The following is a 12,496-nucleotide window of genomic DNA, read 5'->3' as shown; positions in this document are numbered from 1 at the left end:
GCCGGCAATACTACAGGCAGGGAGTGACGTATGACTTAGGCTGTTGAGAACCAGTGCTCATGTCGTCTGCTTCCCTTACTTGTACCATTCCTGTGTATCAGCGAAAAGGTCCTGCATGTCTGCTAGCCACAGAGTTAGTATACTCTGCCAGCTGCTTTGTGTGCTCTGTCCACACTGGTCAGCATGCGCTGTGTGCATGCTGACCTACAGAGCAGGCTTACTGAAAGTGAGCATGCTGAGTTTGCACCTTTGACAAACAACAGAGCGCTCGCTCACCGCACACTTGTACGCTTCTGCTGTGGTACCAACTGATCGCCGAGCTTCTCTGGGCCCTGTTGTGCTGTCCTATACAGAGTGCAAAATTTTAGCGATCTTTGCCAGCATGACGGATCAGACTTCACTGGCCGCTGCCTGGCACACCAGAACCATCAACTGGTGGGGACTGTATCCCCACCTTTAACCTTAGCTAAACTGAGACGACCGAGCAGGCAACTATTGCCATCTGTAATGAAGGATGAGAAGTAGCTGAAGCTTAATGCAAAGTGTGCATAAAGTCATGGCCGGACTTCAGCCGTGGTAAAGTTTCGCCTGTTTCTCTCTGGCGGCATCACATTCCAGCATAGTTTACTGTTACATTTACACCATGGACACCACGTTGCATTCTTCGTGACAAATGGAGCATGCGGTATCTGCTGACAGGGTTTCTGGTGCTGTGTCAGAAAGGCTTTGGTTCGTCTACTTCGACGTTTCCGATGCAGAGACATGCGAAATGTCACGAAGATGAACTACCACCGGAAATGATTGCTCGAGAATATCGCCCCTGAACCTTTGCTTTTCGTGCACCATCGCTACTTATAGTACTTATAGTCATCCCGAGGAAGTGTTTGGCAAGCGGATCTTGCACGGGCAAGTGAATGTGCTCGCAAAATGTAGTAGCCTATGCAGCTTTGTCGTGTTTACATGCTTTGTGCGCATTGGCTGGTGCACGTCGCATTTGCCTGCTGTGGCGCGTTGCACGTTTACGCCCTTAAAGCTGGGACAAGAAAGATGTGTTCTGCCTTGCTCTGCGCAGCGTTGTGTACTGCACAGCCATTGTTTGTGTTCAAGTATGTGTTCAAGCACCCGACCGCCTTGCAATGCGTCCGCATTCTTTCAGTAGCTCAAATCACGTGCGTAACGAGAAAGCACGTCCATCAACTTGCAAATGTTGATCGAGCCATGCGCTTAGACACCTAGGCGCAACTGAGTGATTAGCAGTCATTTACGGTTCTGGGAGTTTTGCCATATTCGCATCACTACAGCTCACTGGCTGCCAGGTGCACATGTCGTCTGCTTAGGCACTATATAAAGGCTGCTAATAAGAAAATTAGACAATTAGCAGCCCTGCAGTTTTGCCACATTACATTTATAGTATATGCAGTGCATTTATAGCCAATTTAGTAGCAAGTGAAATTTCGTTCCAGTTGGCTTTTAATCCGTAGTCACCTTTTATGGCGTGCCTCATAATGAGATCGTGGTTTTGGCACATAGAACTCTAGAATTAATTTAATAGCAGTGTTCATCAACCTAGTTTTTCATTGCCCAGCCATCTTATATGAAACACTGAAATGGAGGTGATTGACGTACCGTGCTTTGCAGGCGCTGTGAGATATGCTCAAGATTGCGAATGCTGAAGACCTCAATTGTCTCACCTCCTGCTCACTAGTGCTCCTAGGGTACAGGCTCAAAATCTGTGCATGCTCAGTAAATTGTTTACGTTGCATTTGGCGTGAGCGTTTACCCTTTTGAGAGTCTACGTTAAAGAACTCCAGGTGGTCAAAATTAGTCCCTCAAGTCCCTCACTATGGGGCACCTCATAATCAGGTTGTGGTTTTGGCACACAAAATCTCAGAATGAATCAATTACCAGCACTCATCATCACAGTCGTGTAAACTAATTTTTATTGCCCAGTCATCTCTATCAAACACTGAAATGGGGGTGCGGGACGTACCGTGCTGCGCAGGCGCTACTTGCGAGAGACGCTCAAGATGGCGAATGCTGAAGACCTGAACCGTCTCACCTCCTGCTCACTGGTGCTTCTGGGGCACATCTTCTTCTCGCTGGGCAACAGTCGGGAGAGCATGAACATGGTCACTCCTGCCATGCAGCTGGCCAGCAAAATCCCAGATGTGCATGTTCAGCTCTGGGCATCTGCTCTCCTCAAGGGTGAGTTACTGAGAGAGCGCTCTCGCTTGCCTACAATGGTGGATTAGTTTCACAGGTTCTCTAAGCTGGCCTGAACCATGTGTGTTTTATAAGCGAGTATATTTGCACAAGTGATAAGCCTCTGAAGCAATAAAATTGGTAATATGCATCTTAAATATCAAATATGAATCAAATACTTTTGTTTTGATGCAAAGTGTTCACTTTGAAGCAAATTTTTTTCTTGCCCATGTTTTTTGTGAAAGCTTAAATTGGCCCTACATGTGCTCTTTTCCTCATCTCTTTAGCGTTACTGAGTGGTATTTTGTCTTATTGTAGCATTAATTACACAATTGTGCCTTGTTTGTCTTTTGTCTTAAAGGGGTGCTGAAGTGCTTTTCTAAGTAATCACAGATGGGTGGTAATCCTGTGCCAATTGCGTCATTTTGATACTGACGCAAATTGCTGTGCCAAGTTGTGCCGAAAGCGGAAAAATAACAGTAATTGCGCCATGCTGTGCCAAAACAGCTTTGACTCCGGGAGGTGTCAGTGAAAGATTGCCGACACAGTGCAGGGCAATGTGCAGAGCCTCTGAAATCGTTAAAAATTGCTTTCATATTCTGTCCACTAATGGGCGCCAACAGCTGCACCCAATAGGTGGTGTCCAAAAGCTGCTTTCTATGATGCATGTGTTCCCGGCTTCTGCAATCAGTTTTGCCGCATTCAACCAGCAAAAGGATCTGCATTTTAACTCCACAGGGCGCCACCCTATTGGGCGTGGATTTGGACACCACCTATTAGGAACCTTGAATAAAACTAAAGGTAGCAACATTTTTTTCTTGCTGCAACATCTTGCTGCCCAAGCTGATGAGTGAGGGCTGGTGTGGAGGTACAGTGCTTATCCACGCCTCCCTGTTGGCGGAGCGGGGTAACATGGTTGTGCTAATGCCGTTTTCGAGGAAACAAGTGTGAGCGTCCGTATGCTGCCGGCCATGCCTTCAATTTTTTCTTTCAACAATAAGAAAAGATGCGAAGTTTGCATAATCGAGAACAGTAGCCACCCGCCGCAGCAGCTTCATCACAGTACTCGCCCGCCCATGTCACGTAAACGCTGGTGCGCCCTCAGTTTCCTATTCTGGTACCAGCAAATCTTCTTGCGAGTCGTCGCACACCACATTCACAGCTATCACTGCCAACCCAATTGCGATAAGCATCTTAACCTGCCTGTGTCGAACGTGTGGCATAATGCCATTTGAAGCATACTGCACACTTTTAACTCTTTCATTGCCGTGAGAAAATAGTTTTTTTATAGGGCTCCAAAAAAAATTGTCAGTATCTACAAATAATACAGCAGAACTTCATTCATACATTTTAGGAAAAAAAACAAAACAAGAGGAAACATAATAACCGGGGAAAGGTACGATCCGAAGTCACTAAAAAATTTGGCCAACATAACTGAAGTTGACATCTTCGTAACACGAAGCTTTGTGTGAATCGTTGCAGCATGAGATGTCGACGTACGCGGAGCTTGCGGAACCGATAGGCCTGACACGCGCATGGTTTTTGCGGCTTCCGCAGTCTTATGTTGGCTTTCCTGGAATTCTGCCTGGGCCAGCAGCTTCTTCGGGCGGAGTATTTTGGCGGAGAGTATTAGTATGGGCTTATTTCGCAAGAATTGTTGGGTCTTGAGATGCCGACACGAATTAAGCAGTTGAGGTCCGAGACGTGTGTTGTCAGTTTTCCTATTGTGCAGTGTTTTGAGACAGCGACGGAAAACTGGAATGAAATCGAGCTGGTGAGCGATGTTCTGCTGAATATGATGCCATGCCACCAGAGCGAAACATGATGCCCACTTCGCGCCACCTGCTGCAGGGATTGGCGGCTCGTTTGGGTTATTGCCTGTTTAAAGCGTGCAGTACGCTTCAAGCAGCACGATGCCATGCACGCCGTGAAACAGATAGGTAAAGATGTTCATCTCATAGCTGTGAATGCGACGTGTGACGACCCACAATGAGATCTGCTGGTACCCGAAGAGGCAGTGGAGTGTGTGCCAACATTTTCAGCAAATACTGCGGGGAAGCTGCTGTGGTGGGCGCTCACCGCTCTCGATTGCGCATGCCTTGCATCTTGGTCACACGGGATCTAGTGGCCAGAAAACATACCATGCGATCATAATTTGGTGATGTACTGAAAGTTCTGGCCAAAAAGACCGTGTTTGTCGGGAATGTACTAACTGATAACAGAGAAGTGTAACTGTATTGGGTCATTTTTTGTGTTCTCAATCCCAAACGGAATGTTGCCACCAGGAAATCATACGAAATGGTATCGCCCAGCTTCATGATGTGCCGACTGCCGGTCACCTTGGCGTGTCACGGACTTATGACCGTGTTAGTCGGCGCTTTCTTTTTGCCTGTTCTTTACCATGACGTCTGCCGTTATATTGCTGTGTGTGACCTTTGTCAACGGCGAAAAAAGCCAACCACACTCCCTGCTGGCCGCCTTCAACCACTTGACTTGCCATCAGAACCATTCTTCCGTGTAGGCATTGATCTTTTAGGCCCTTTTCCTACGTCTGTTTTGTGAAATAAGTGGATTGCTGTAGCAACAGACTACGCCACCCGATACGCAATCACACGGGCTCTTCCGACAAGCTGTGCAACCGATGTCGCCAATTTCCTACTAGAAAACGTCATCCTTCACCACGGTGCCCCTCGACAGCTCCTCACCGACCGAGGCCGCTACTTTCTTTCTAAAGTTGTTAATGACATTCTACACTCGTGCGCAACTAAACACAAACTTGCTACTGCTTACCATCCACAAACGAATGGTCTAACCGAGCGTCTCAACCGAACCCTCACTGACATGCTGTCCATGTATGTCTCCGCTGATCATCGTGACTGGGACGTTGCATTGCAGTTCGTTACCTTTGCCTATAATTCGTCTCGCCACAATACCGCAGGCTTCTCTCCATTCTTCCTCTTGTTTGGCCGCGACCCTACACTACCTTTCGACACGCTTCTGCCTGATACCCTGAATTTCTTATCAGAGTACGCCCGGGAAGTCATACTCAAGGCACAAGAGGCACGCCATATTGCCCAACGTCGGCTTGTGGACTCACAGGAAAATCAGCAGCGCTTATATGACACCCGCCATCGTGACGCCCATTACACACCGGGCGCCCTGGTTCTCCTTTGGTCACCGTCGCGACGTGTTGGCCTCTCGGAGAAGTTACTTTCACGCTACTCTGGCCCTTACCGTGTCTTGCGTCAAGTAACCGACGTCACCTACGAAATCACCCCTCTTGACCCCACCGTGGCTCAGCCTCGTTCGGAAGTTGTCCACGGCATGCGTCTTAAGCCGTATCATTCGACCGCCTCCTAAACAGCACCGGGTCGGTGCTTCAACCGCCGGGAGTCATGTGACAGAGCGATGAAGAAGACGTTTTGAGATGACTTGAAGAAGACGACACTCAGGACTTCGTGAGCTGACTATGATCTTGTCAGCCACTGCCATTCTTGTAAATACAGTGTAAATATATTTCTTACTTCTTTTCCCCGTGACATTTTCAACAAGGTTCTACTGTATTCCAGCACACGATTATTTTGAACAAGATTCCTAACTCCCATGCACTGCTTTTCAGACACTCGAGCCAAAGGTGAAGGTTCGGTGCGTCGCTAGCTACCGTAGTGTCACATGCCTTAAAATGATGAGGAAAGACCCTGTAAAAATGACTAGAAAAAACGCGCAAGAAGCTGAAACCAGACCGGAGAAAGCAGAGCAGCACGTCTTCCTTCCCCACCTGGGCTTAAAGGGACTGACAACTGTTTTTTAAAGACCCAGTTTTTCGTGATGTATTTTAACCTAACCCAGTTTGTTATGGTGCAACGAAACGCTCATCCTTGGAAGTGCTCATACCTGAGCCATTACTTGCAAAAGTGCGTAGAAATTTTGTAAGCAGAATTTTTTATTTGAGCAATCCTAGTGCTAGCTAGTGGCAATGTGGTGCCCTCTTTCGTTTTGGAGCAGAACCGTTGTGGGCATAATTCACGCGTTTAGTTGGCATAATTCATGCACCTTTACCGATAGGCAGCTGTTTTAATTTGGTGTTTTGGAGCTCCTGGCCTTGTTGATGCTCTTGTGCGCCTGTAAATCTGCCCAAGACTTGTGCTCCGCTCTTCGCTTGAAAAATTTCATATAAGAAACCATGTGACTGCGTGGCAGAACTGCAGCGAGATCATAGCAGGCTCGGTAACTTGTAGTTTGATGTAGATAATGTGGGCATTGTTTACGAATGTAACATTGTTCCATTTAAGTGACAGTTCTGTTTAGGCGATTTCCGTTTACCGAGAATTATTATTATTATTATTAAGAAATAAACTTGTATAATGAATACTGTCTACACATCACCAAATTTGGTACTAAACTGTTGTTGACCTGCATTGGGAAGTTTGCTCTTTTGTTCCTTACATGGCGATATGTGTCAGAGCTTTGACTTACAATTCCTTGCCACTTACTTACCACTTTTAGTGACAGCAGTTGCTCAATGTAGCCCAGCTGCTCTTTCATTGTGTCAGAATGAAAACATGCTGCTTTGCGCAGACCTGTACCGACTGTGCGGCCAGCCACTGCAGGAGCAGGAAGCCATCCAGACACATGCCAGTTTCTCACAACTGTTGCTCAAGGACCACTTTCAGGCATCCCAGCTGCCAGAACACAACTTGATACAGGTGAGCAGAAAAACATAGCTGCCAGTTCTCCTGAATTTTCCGTAATGTTTACAAATTCGGGCTCGTTCTACAATTTTACAAATTTTGCATCTTACAAAAAATTTTGTTCATGAAAAGGTTGAGCTTGCCAGTCTTCATCCATACCTTTGGAAGTCTTCTGATGGTGAAAGGGCGTCAAAGGGTTACTACTAGCTTTGAGCAAGTTTATTCCTGTAGTTCCTGTAGTAGGCAAAATCAGCAACAGCAGATTTGCTGAAGCAGTCACTGTGACCTAAACACTGTGTGTTGCTTGTCAATTTCTGTTGTTCCAAGTTTGCTGTTGCTTGTGTGCTGTTTCTGAATGTAAATCATCATTAATAAAGTGTGGTTGTATCCCACTAACGATGTGTGCTCAGAGAAAACCATTTAAAAATGTGTGCTATCTAATTGCATCTCCCTCACCCCCCACCCCCCACCACCTACTGGCCCGCAGTATATATTTACAAATTTAGAATTTACAGGCGTGGAAAAAGAAAAGGCATGAATCTGTCATTTTTATTGGTTTGATCTCAGATGTTTTGCAGTGTAACCTTTCAGTCCCAGTAAAGAACCAGAAAAAAAAGGTGGTCTGAAAATGCCATCTTGTGTTGCTTGAGAGTTGACTGTAGCTTCTAAACGTATATATTCAGCAGAACCCTGATTATGTGTTGATCATGGCCTTTGGGGGAAAACATGCTTGGACACTAAATAAGTTTAGACTGATAAAATATTCTTTCAAAACTCTACTCTTGTTAATTTTGCAGAAAAAAAGTTGATTACTACTAGTACTAGCAGAAAAAAAACTTTTTTTTGTTTCAATTTTGCACTGAAACTCCACTACCAATAGATCAGTGTGACGTAACAAATTTCAAAGTATTTTCTAATATATCGGCCATTGTGGCACACTAAATTTTCTAAAATCTTGCTAGAATCTGTTTTAGCCTCTTTTAGAACACAGTGCATTCCATCCTTAATAGAAAGCTTTAGCTAGGGGGGAGCATCTAAATACATGGGAAAGGAGAAATTGTTTTTGTCGGCGACCACTGCACCAAATTTTGATGAGGATTGTTGCATTTCAAAGAAAATGTTAAAATTTAACTGTTTGCGAGCAGTCTTTTGATTTAGGCTGTTCATTTGTTAGTAAAAATTCTTGAAAATTGTGAATTTTCGGAAAACGAAACTATCAAGTTTACAACTGTATAACTCAGCAATGACAAGTGATATCACAATTCTGTAAATTGCATCTAGTAGTACATCCAAAGTGGACAAAATTAATGATATACATGACTCCTAAAAACAACACAAATATGTGAGTAGAGCTTCTGCAATACCCTTGTAAACATTGTAACAAATTCACTTAAGATTTAAACTAATATATCAAATTTGTCCGCTTTAAATGTTTCAGCAGAGGCTGTTTAGAAAACTGTGATATCTGTTCTTGGTGTCGAGTTATAGATTTGTAAACTTTGTGCTTCAAATTTTTTCAAACTTACTTATTTTCAGCAATTCTCGTAAAATAAATGTGGCCCTAAATCAAAATTCCGCATCCCACAGTCACTAGAACTTTCTTTCTCAAGTGCAACAGGCTTAATTAAAATTGGCCTTGAATGAGTGTTAACAGATACATTCTTGCCAGAGATCACTTGCTTCTTGCTTTTTGCACATTGGGTGCAGTAGCTACTAGTCGAGTATGGTAACGAAATAATGCCACACAATTGATGGCCAATTAGCAGCAGCAGCCACGATATGCTATGTTGCTGGGAAGCTAGCATGCAGATAAATGAGGTTTTTTACATATTGGATAAAGTATGTTTGTGCAGTGAACACTGTGTTCTATTCGTACATCACTGAGTTTGTCATTGCCTTGCCTTAAGTGCAACATAAGGTATGGAGATGTCACAGAACTGTGGCATCCTGGTCAGGTGAGAAATTAATACAGTGGAACCCTGTCGATAGGTTCTTTGCTATTGTGTTTTCACAGCTGCTGCGTCACATTTTTGGCGATACCGACCTAAAGCCCATTGACTCCTCTGCGTTATGTTCCCATATGATACGTCGCCATTCTGTAATGTTCCTGAATTTTATGTTGTGTTCAAATGCAGTGGTCATGTAAATTTAGTGGCGCAGAGGCAAATTTACTCTTGCACTTAGACAATAAATGTATACTCGCAATCAGGCCTGTCAAGCCCTGCCCATGGGCCCACACCGAAATGCCAAAAGTATGCGATCGTCAGGCCCGATAAGTGTATCTCGGCACGGTAGTGGTTTTTGCCTGTTCCCTAAAGTCAGTTTCGCCACAGTACAGCTGTGCTTTATGGCGAGGCGTATTAATAGTGGGGAAGGGGCAACGGTCATGGAACATAGTATGTGTTCCTTAATTATACTGGTGCACACGCGCTATCTCCAGTCACAGTACAAGCATCAAAACGTCTAATCAATGTATTGGCAGCCATTCGGGGTTGTTTCTGACATTGCTGTGGCTACTTGGGGCCTTCCTCACTGTTACATTTTCTCGGCTGTTACATTATTTTTCCACGATCCCTTAAAGAGCATATTAACAGGGTTCTCCGGTACTTAGAAGTTTGTGGGCTGTGTGATGGGACCTACTCAAATGCGACCTAGCAGGTAGGAAAAGTGGGAACATATCAGCAGGGTTTTTTGTACTCACTGCATGTGGCTACTAAGATTACGTCTGTGAGAAAAAAAGGAACAGAAAGAAAAAAGAAAACAAGAGACATGTATCTTGGTTCGCCACATACCAAAAATAGGTATTGCGAACCTGTCATTAGGGAAGCTGAGTGCCTCTAGCCATAGTTGCCTTTCGGTCTGCATGAGGCTATGGGTACTAGTAGTAGCTTTTGCTGCAGCAATTCCTTGGGACTCGTGGTGAAATTCATGTATTGCTGCAGTATTTGTGCAGAGAACATGAATTTATGATGGAAAACTCTAAAACAATGCTTAGCCAAAGTCATACCATGGTAGTTTAGAGTGGAAGTAATTGGCATGAATAGGAGCATCTTCTGTAGTAGCCAATTGGACATGATGGTAGTGCTTGTTAACATTATGCAATATATTTTGTTTATGCAAGGTGTCCCAACTATCACGCACCAAGGTTTAAAAATATGCAAATACCACGTAGCTGAACAGAACCAAAGTAATGTTGTTTGCCATCGCTTGGAGATACTCAGATTATTTTTTGCATTCCACCTAATTACATAATTAGTCTTAATTAATTAGCTTCTCAAATGTTATAATTAGATTAAAATTGTCAATGAGAAAATTGTAGAGCAACATGAAAAACTCCCGATACAGCTTTCTGTTGCTCAGTACGTGCTATGAGGGTGGTCTGAAAAGTTCTCGGCCTCAATAAGAATCACGTGAGCTAGAACTTGCAGCACTCATGTGCACGTTCATACAAGTCTCTGCAAGTGTCAGATGAAACGCCATCTAGTGCCAATTAGCAGTTTGGCTTTTACAGTCGATCACAGTGGGTGTAGTGTGAAGCACTGTAAGGCATGGAGAAGCTTGAGTACCGTGCGGTGATAAAGTTCTTTGTAAAAGAAGGTTTATCTCCGAATGAAATTCACCAAAGGTTTGTTAAAGTTTACAGGCAAGATTCACCTTCATACTCCACAGTCAAGAAATGGGCTGCTGAGTTTAAGCGGGGGAGAGAGAGGATTGAAGATGACCCGCACGAAGGGCGCCCAAAAAGTGCAACAACTCCTGAATTGATTGACCATGTGCACGATATGGTTTTGGAAGACAGGAGAGTGAAGTTGCGCGAAATTGCCGAGGCTGTTGGCATCTCAGTGGAACGTGTAGGTCACATTTTGCATAACGAACTACACACGAACAAGCTCTGTGCAAGATGGGTGCCGCGCATCCTTACTCCTGAGCAAAAACGCAACTACATGACGATGTCACAGCATGCTTTGGAGCTGTACAACAAAAATCCAGCAGACTTTTTGCGCAGATTTATAACAATGGATGAAACTTGGATTCACCATTACACGCCGGAATCGAAACAACAATCAAAGCAGTGGACTGAAGCCGGGTCGTCTGCACCAAAGAAAGCCAAGTCAGTTCCCTCCGCAGGAAAGGTGATGGCCTCTGTTTTTTGGGGCGCTGAAGGCATTCTGCTTGTGGATTATCTTGAAAAGGGTAAAACCATAACTGGGGAGTATTATTCTGACCTTTTAACTCAGTTGGATCAGAAAATTCGTGAGAAAAGACCAGGTTTGCAGAAGAAGAAAATTATCTTTCATCAAGACAATGCACCGGTGCACAAAGGGCATCTTGCAATGGCTAAATTGCACGATTTTGAAGTACGAATTGTTGGAGCACCCACCCTATTCTCCTGACTTGGCCCCGTCGGACTACCACCTGTTCCCAAACTCAAAATCTTTCTTGGTGGGCAACGTTTTTCATCAAATGAAGAAGTTATTGCTGCTGTGGATGAGTACCTTTCAGAACTTCCACAAAGTCATTTTAAGGACGGAATCCTGGCTCTGGAACATCGATGGACCAAGTGTGTAGAGTTGAGAGGAGACTACCGTAAAATTCCGAGCAAGCGCCCCCACCCGTGCAAGAGCACCCCCCCCCTAGCTTCACGGCCAATTTCAAGTTGCTGCGCCGTTCCGGGACAGTGCCCCCCCCGCTCCGCATCCTATCAGGGTTCTCCTGATGGCCAGTGCCTGCCACATCTAGTCTGCGAAAATAATGGCAATTTCAGCAAATCACACCGGTGCGCATCGGGGTGCCCCGATGAGCCATTTCATCAAATCATGGTCGCACCCGGCGCCCCTAAAGTCCCTAGATATTTTTTTCTAGGGACTTTAGGTCCACCAGTGGGCACACGTGCGCATCGAGGCAAACTGCGGCTGGCGGTCTGTTGTTCACGAACCGCCGGCCGACAGCGAGATCTGCCTCTCACACGGCACAAAGGATTTTCCTGCGGCACAGCGACGTGACCGCTCGGCGACAGAGGAGTGGTCGCGGCTACGCTTCGGCGTCGCTGGCAGCTTCACCGCTGCTAATCACACGCCACCGATATCGTCGCTAGGCCTTTTCTAGTTCACTTCGAATCCGTAGCAGACGGCGCTTCAGAACGAACCGCCGACTCCCAAGCAGCAATGTTTTGTTACCGTCGTTGCCGCTTTACCCTCTCCTCGCAATAATTTCACACGATGAAGAAAACATGCTGATATTTGCGGTGCCACCAGCTGCGATGCGAGCATGGCCGAGCCGCGATTCGCTGTTCGCTGTCGGTAGCCATGGACTGCAGCTGAGCTTGACTTGTATCGGCACTCTCATTAGTGCTAAACGTTTCACCATAGACATGGTTATTAATAAAGTGAACATTGCACGTCACTTTACTCTAGCGGACATAATTTTGCCTGGAATAGAAGCTGCATAACCAATGTTCGTTTCGCCAGTCGCGGCGACACGTCGGTGCAGCGTCGATGTGCTCTTTCTGTAGTTCTTTCGGTGGTTTTGAGAGTGATAAACACCACTAACAAATCTTTGGCTTAATAAAGTTCGTATTCAATAAAATTTTAAAGCCATTCCCA

General features: G+C 45.2%; 1 protein-coding gene across 1 annotated transcript in view; it reads left to right on the top strand.

The window, feature by feature from the left end:
* Nucleotides 1–12,496, top strand: part of LOC119442470 (MAU2 chromatid cohesion factor homolog) — a 45,070-nt gene that overhangs the window by 28,759 nt on the left and 3,815 nt on the right. The window contains exons 14-15 of the mRNA XM_037707365.2: nt 2,003–2,205; nt 6,781–6,908. Of these exons, the coding sequence (XP_037563293.1) occupies nt 2,003–2,205; nt 6,781–6,908 (331 nt within the window). The remainder of the gene's footprint in view (nt 1–2,002; nt 2,206–6,780; nt 6,909–12,496) is intronic.

This window comes from Dermacentor silvarum, chromosome 2 (assembly GCF_013339745.2).
Source record: "Dermacentor silvarum isolate Dsil-2018 chromosome 2, BIME_Dsil_1.4, whole genome shotgun sequence".
In the NCBI taxonomy this organism is placed as follows: Eukaryota; Metazoa; Arthropoda; class Arachnida; order Ixodida; family Ixodidae; genus Dermacentor; species Dermacentor silvarum.
This window is presented reverse-complemented; position numbering and strand designations above follow the sequence as displayed.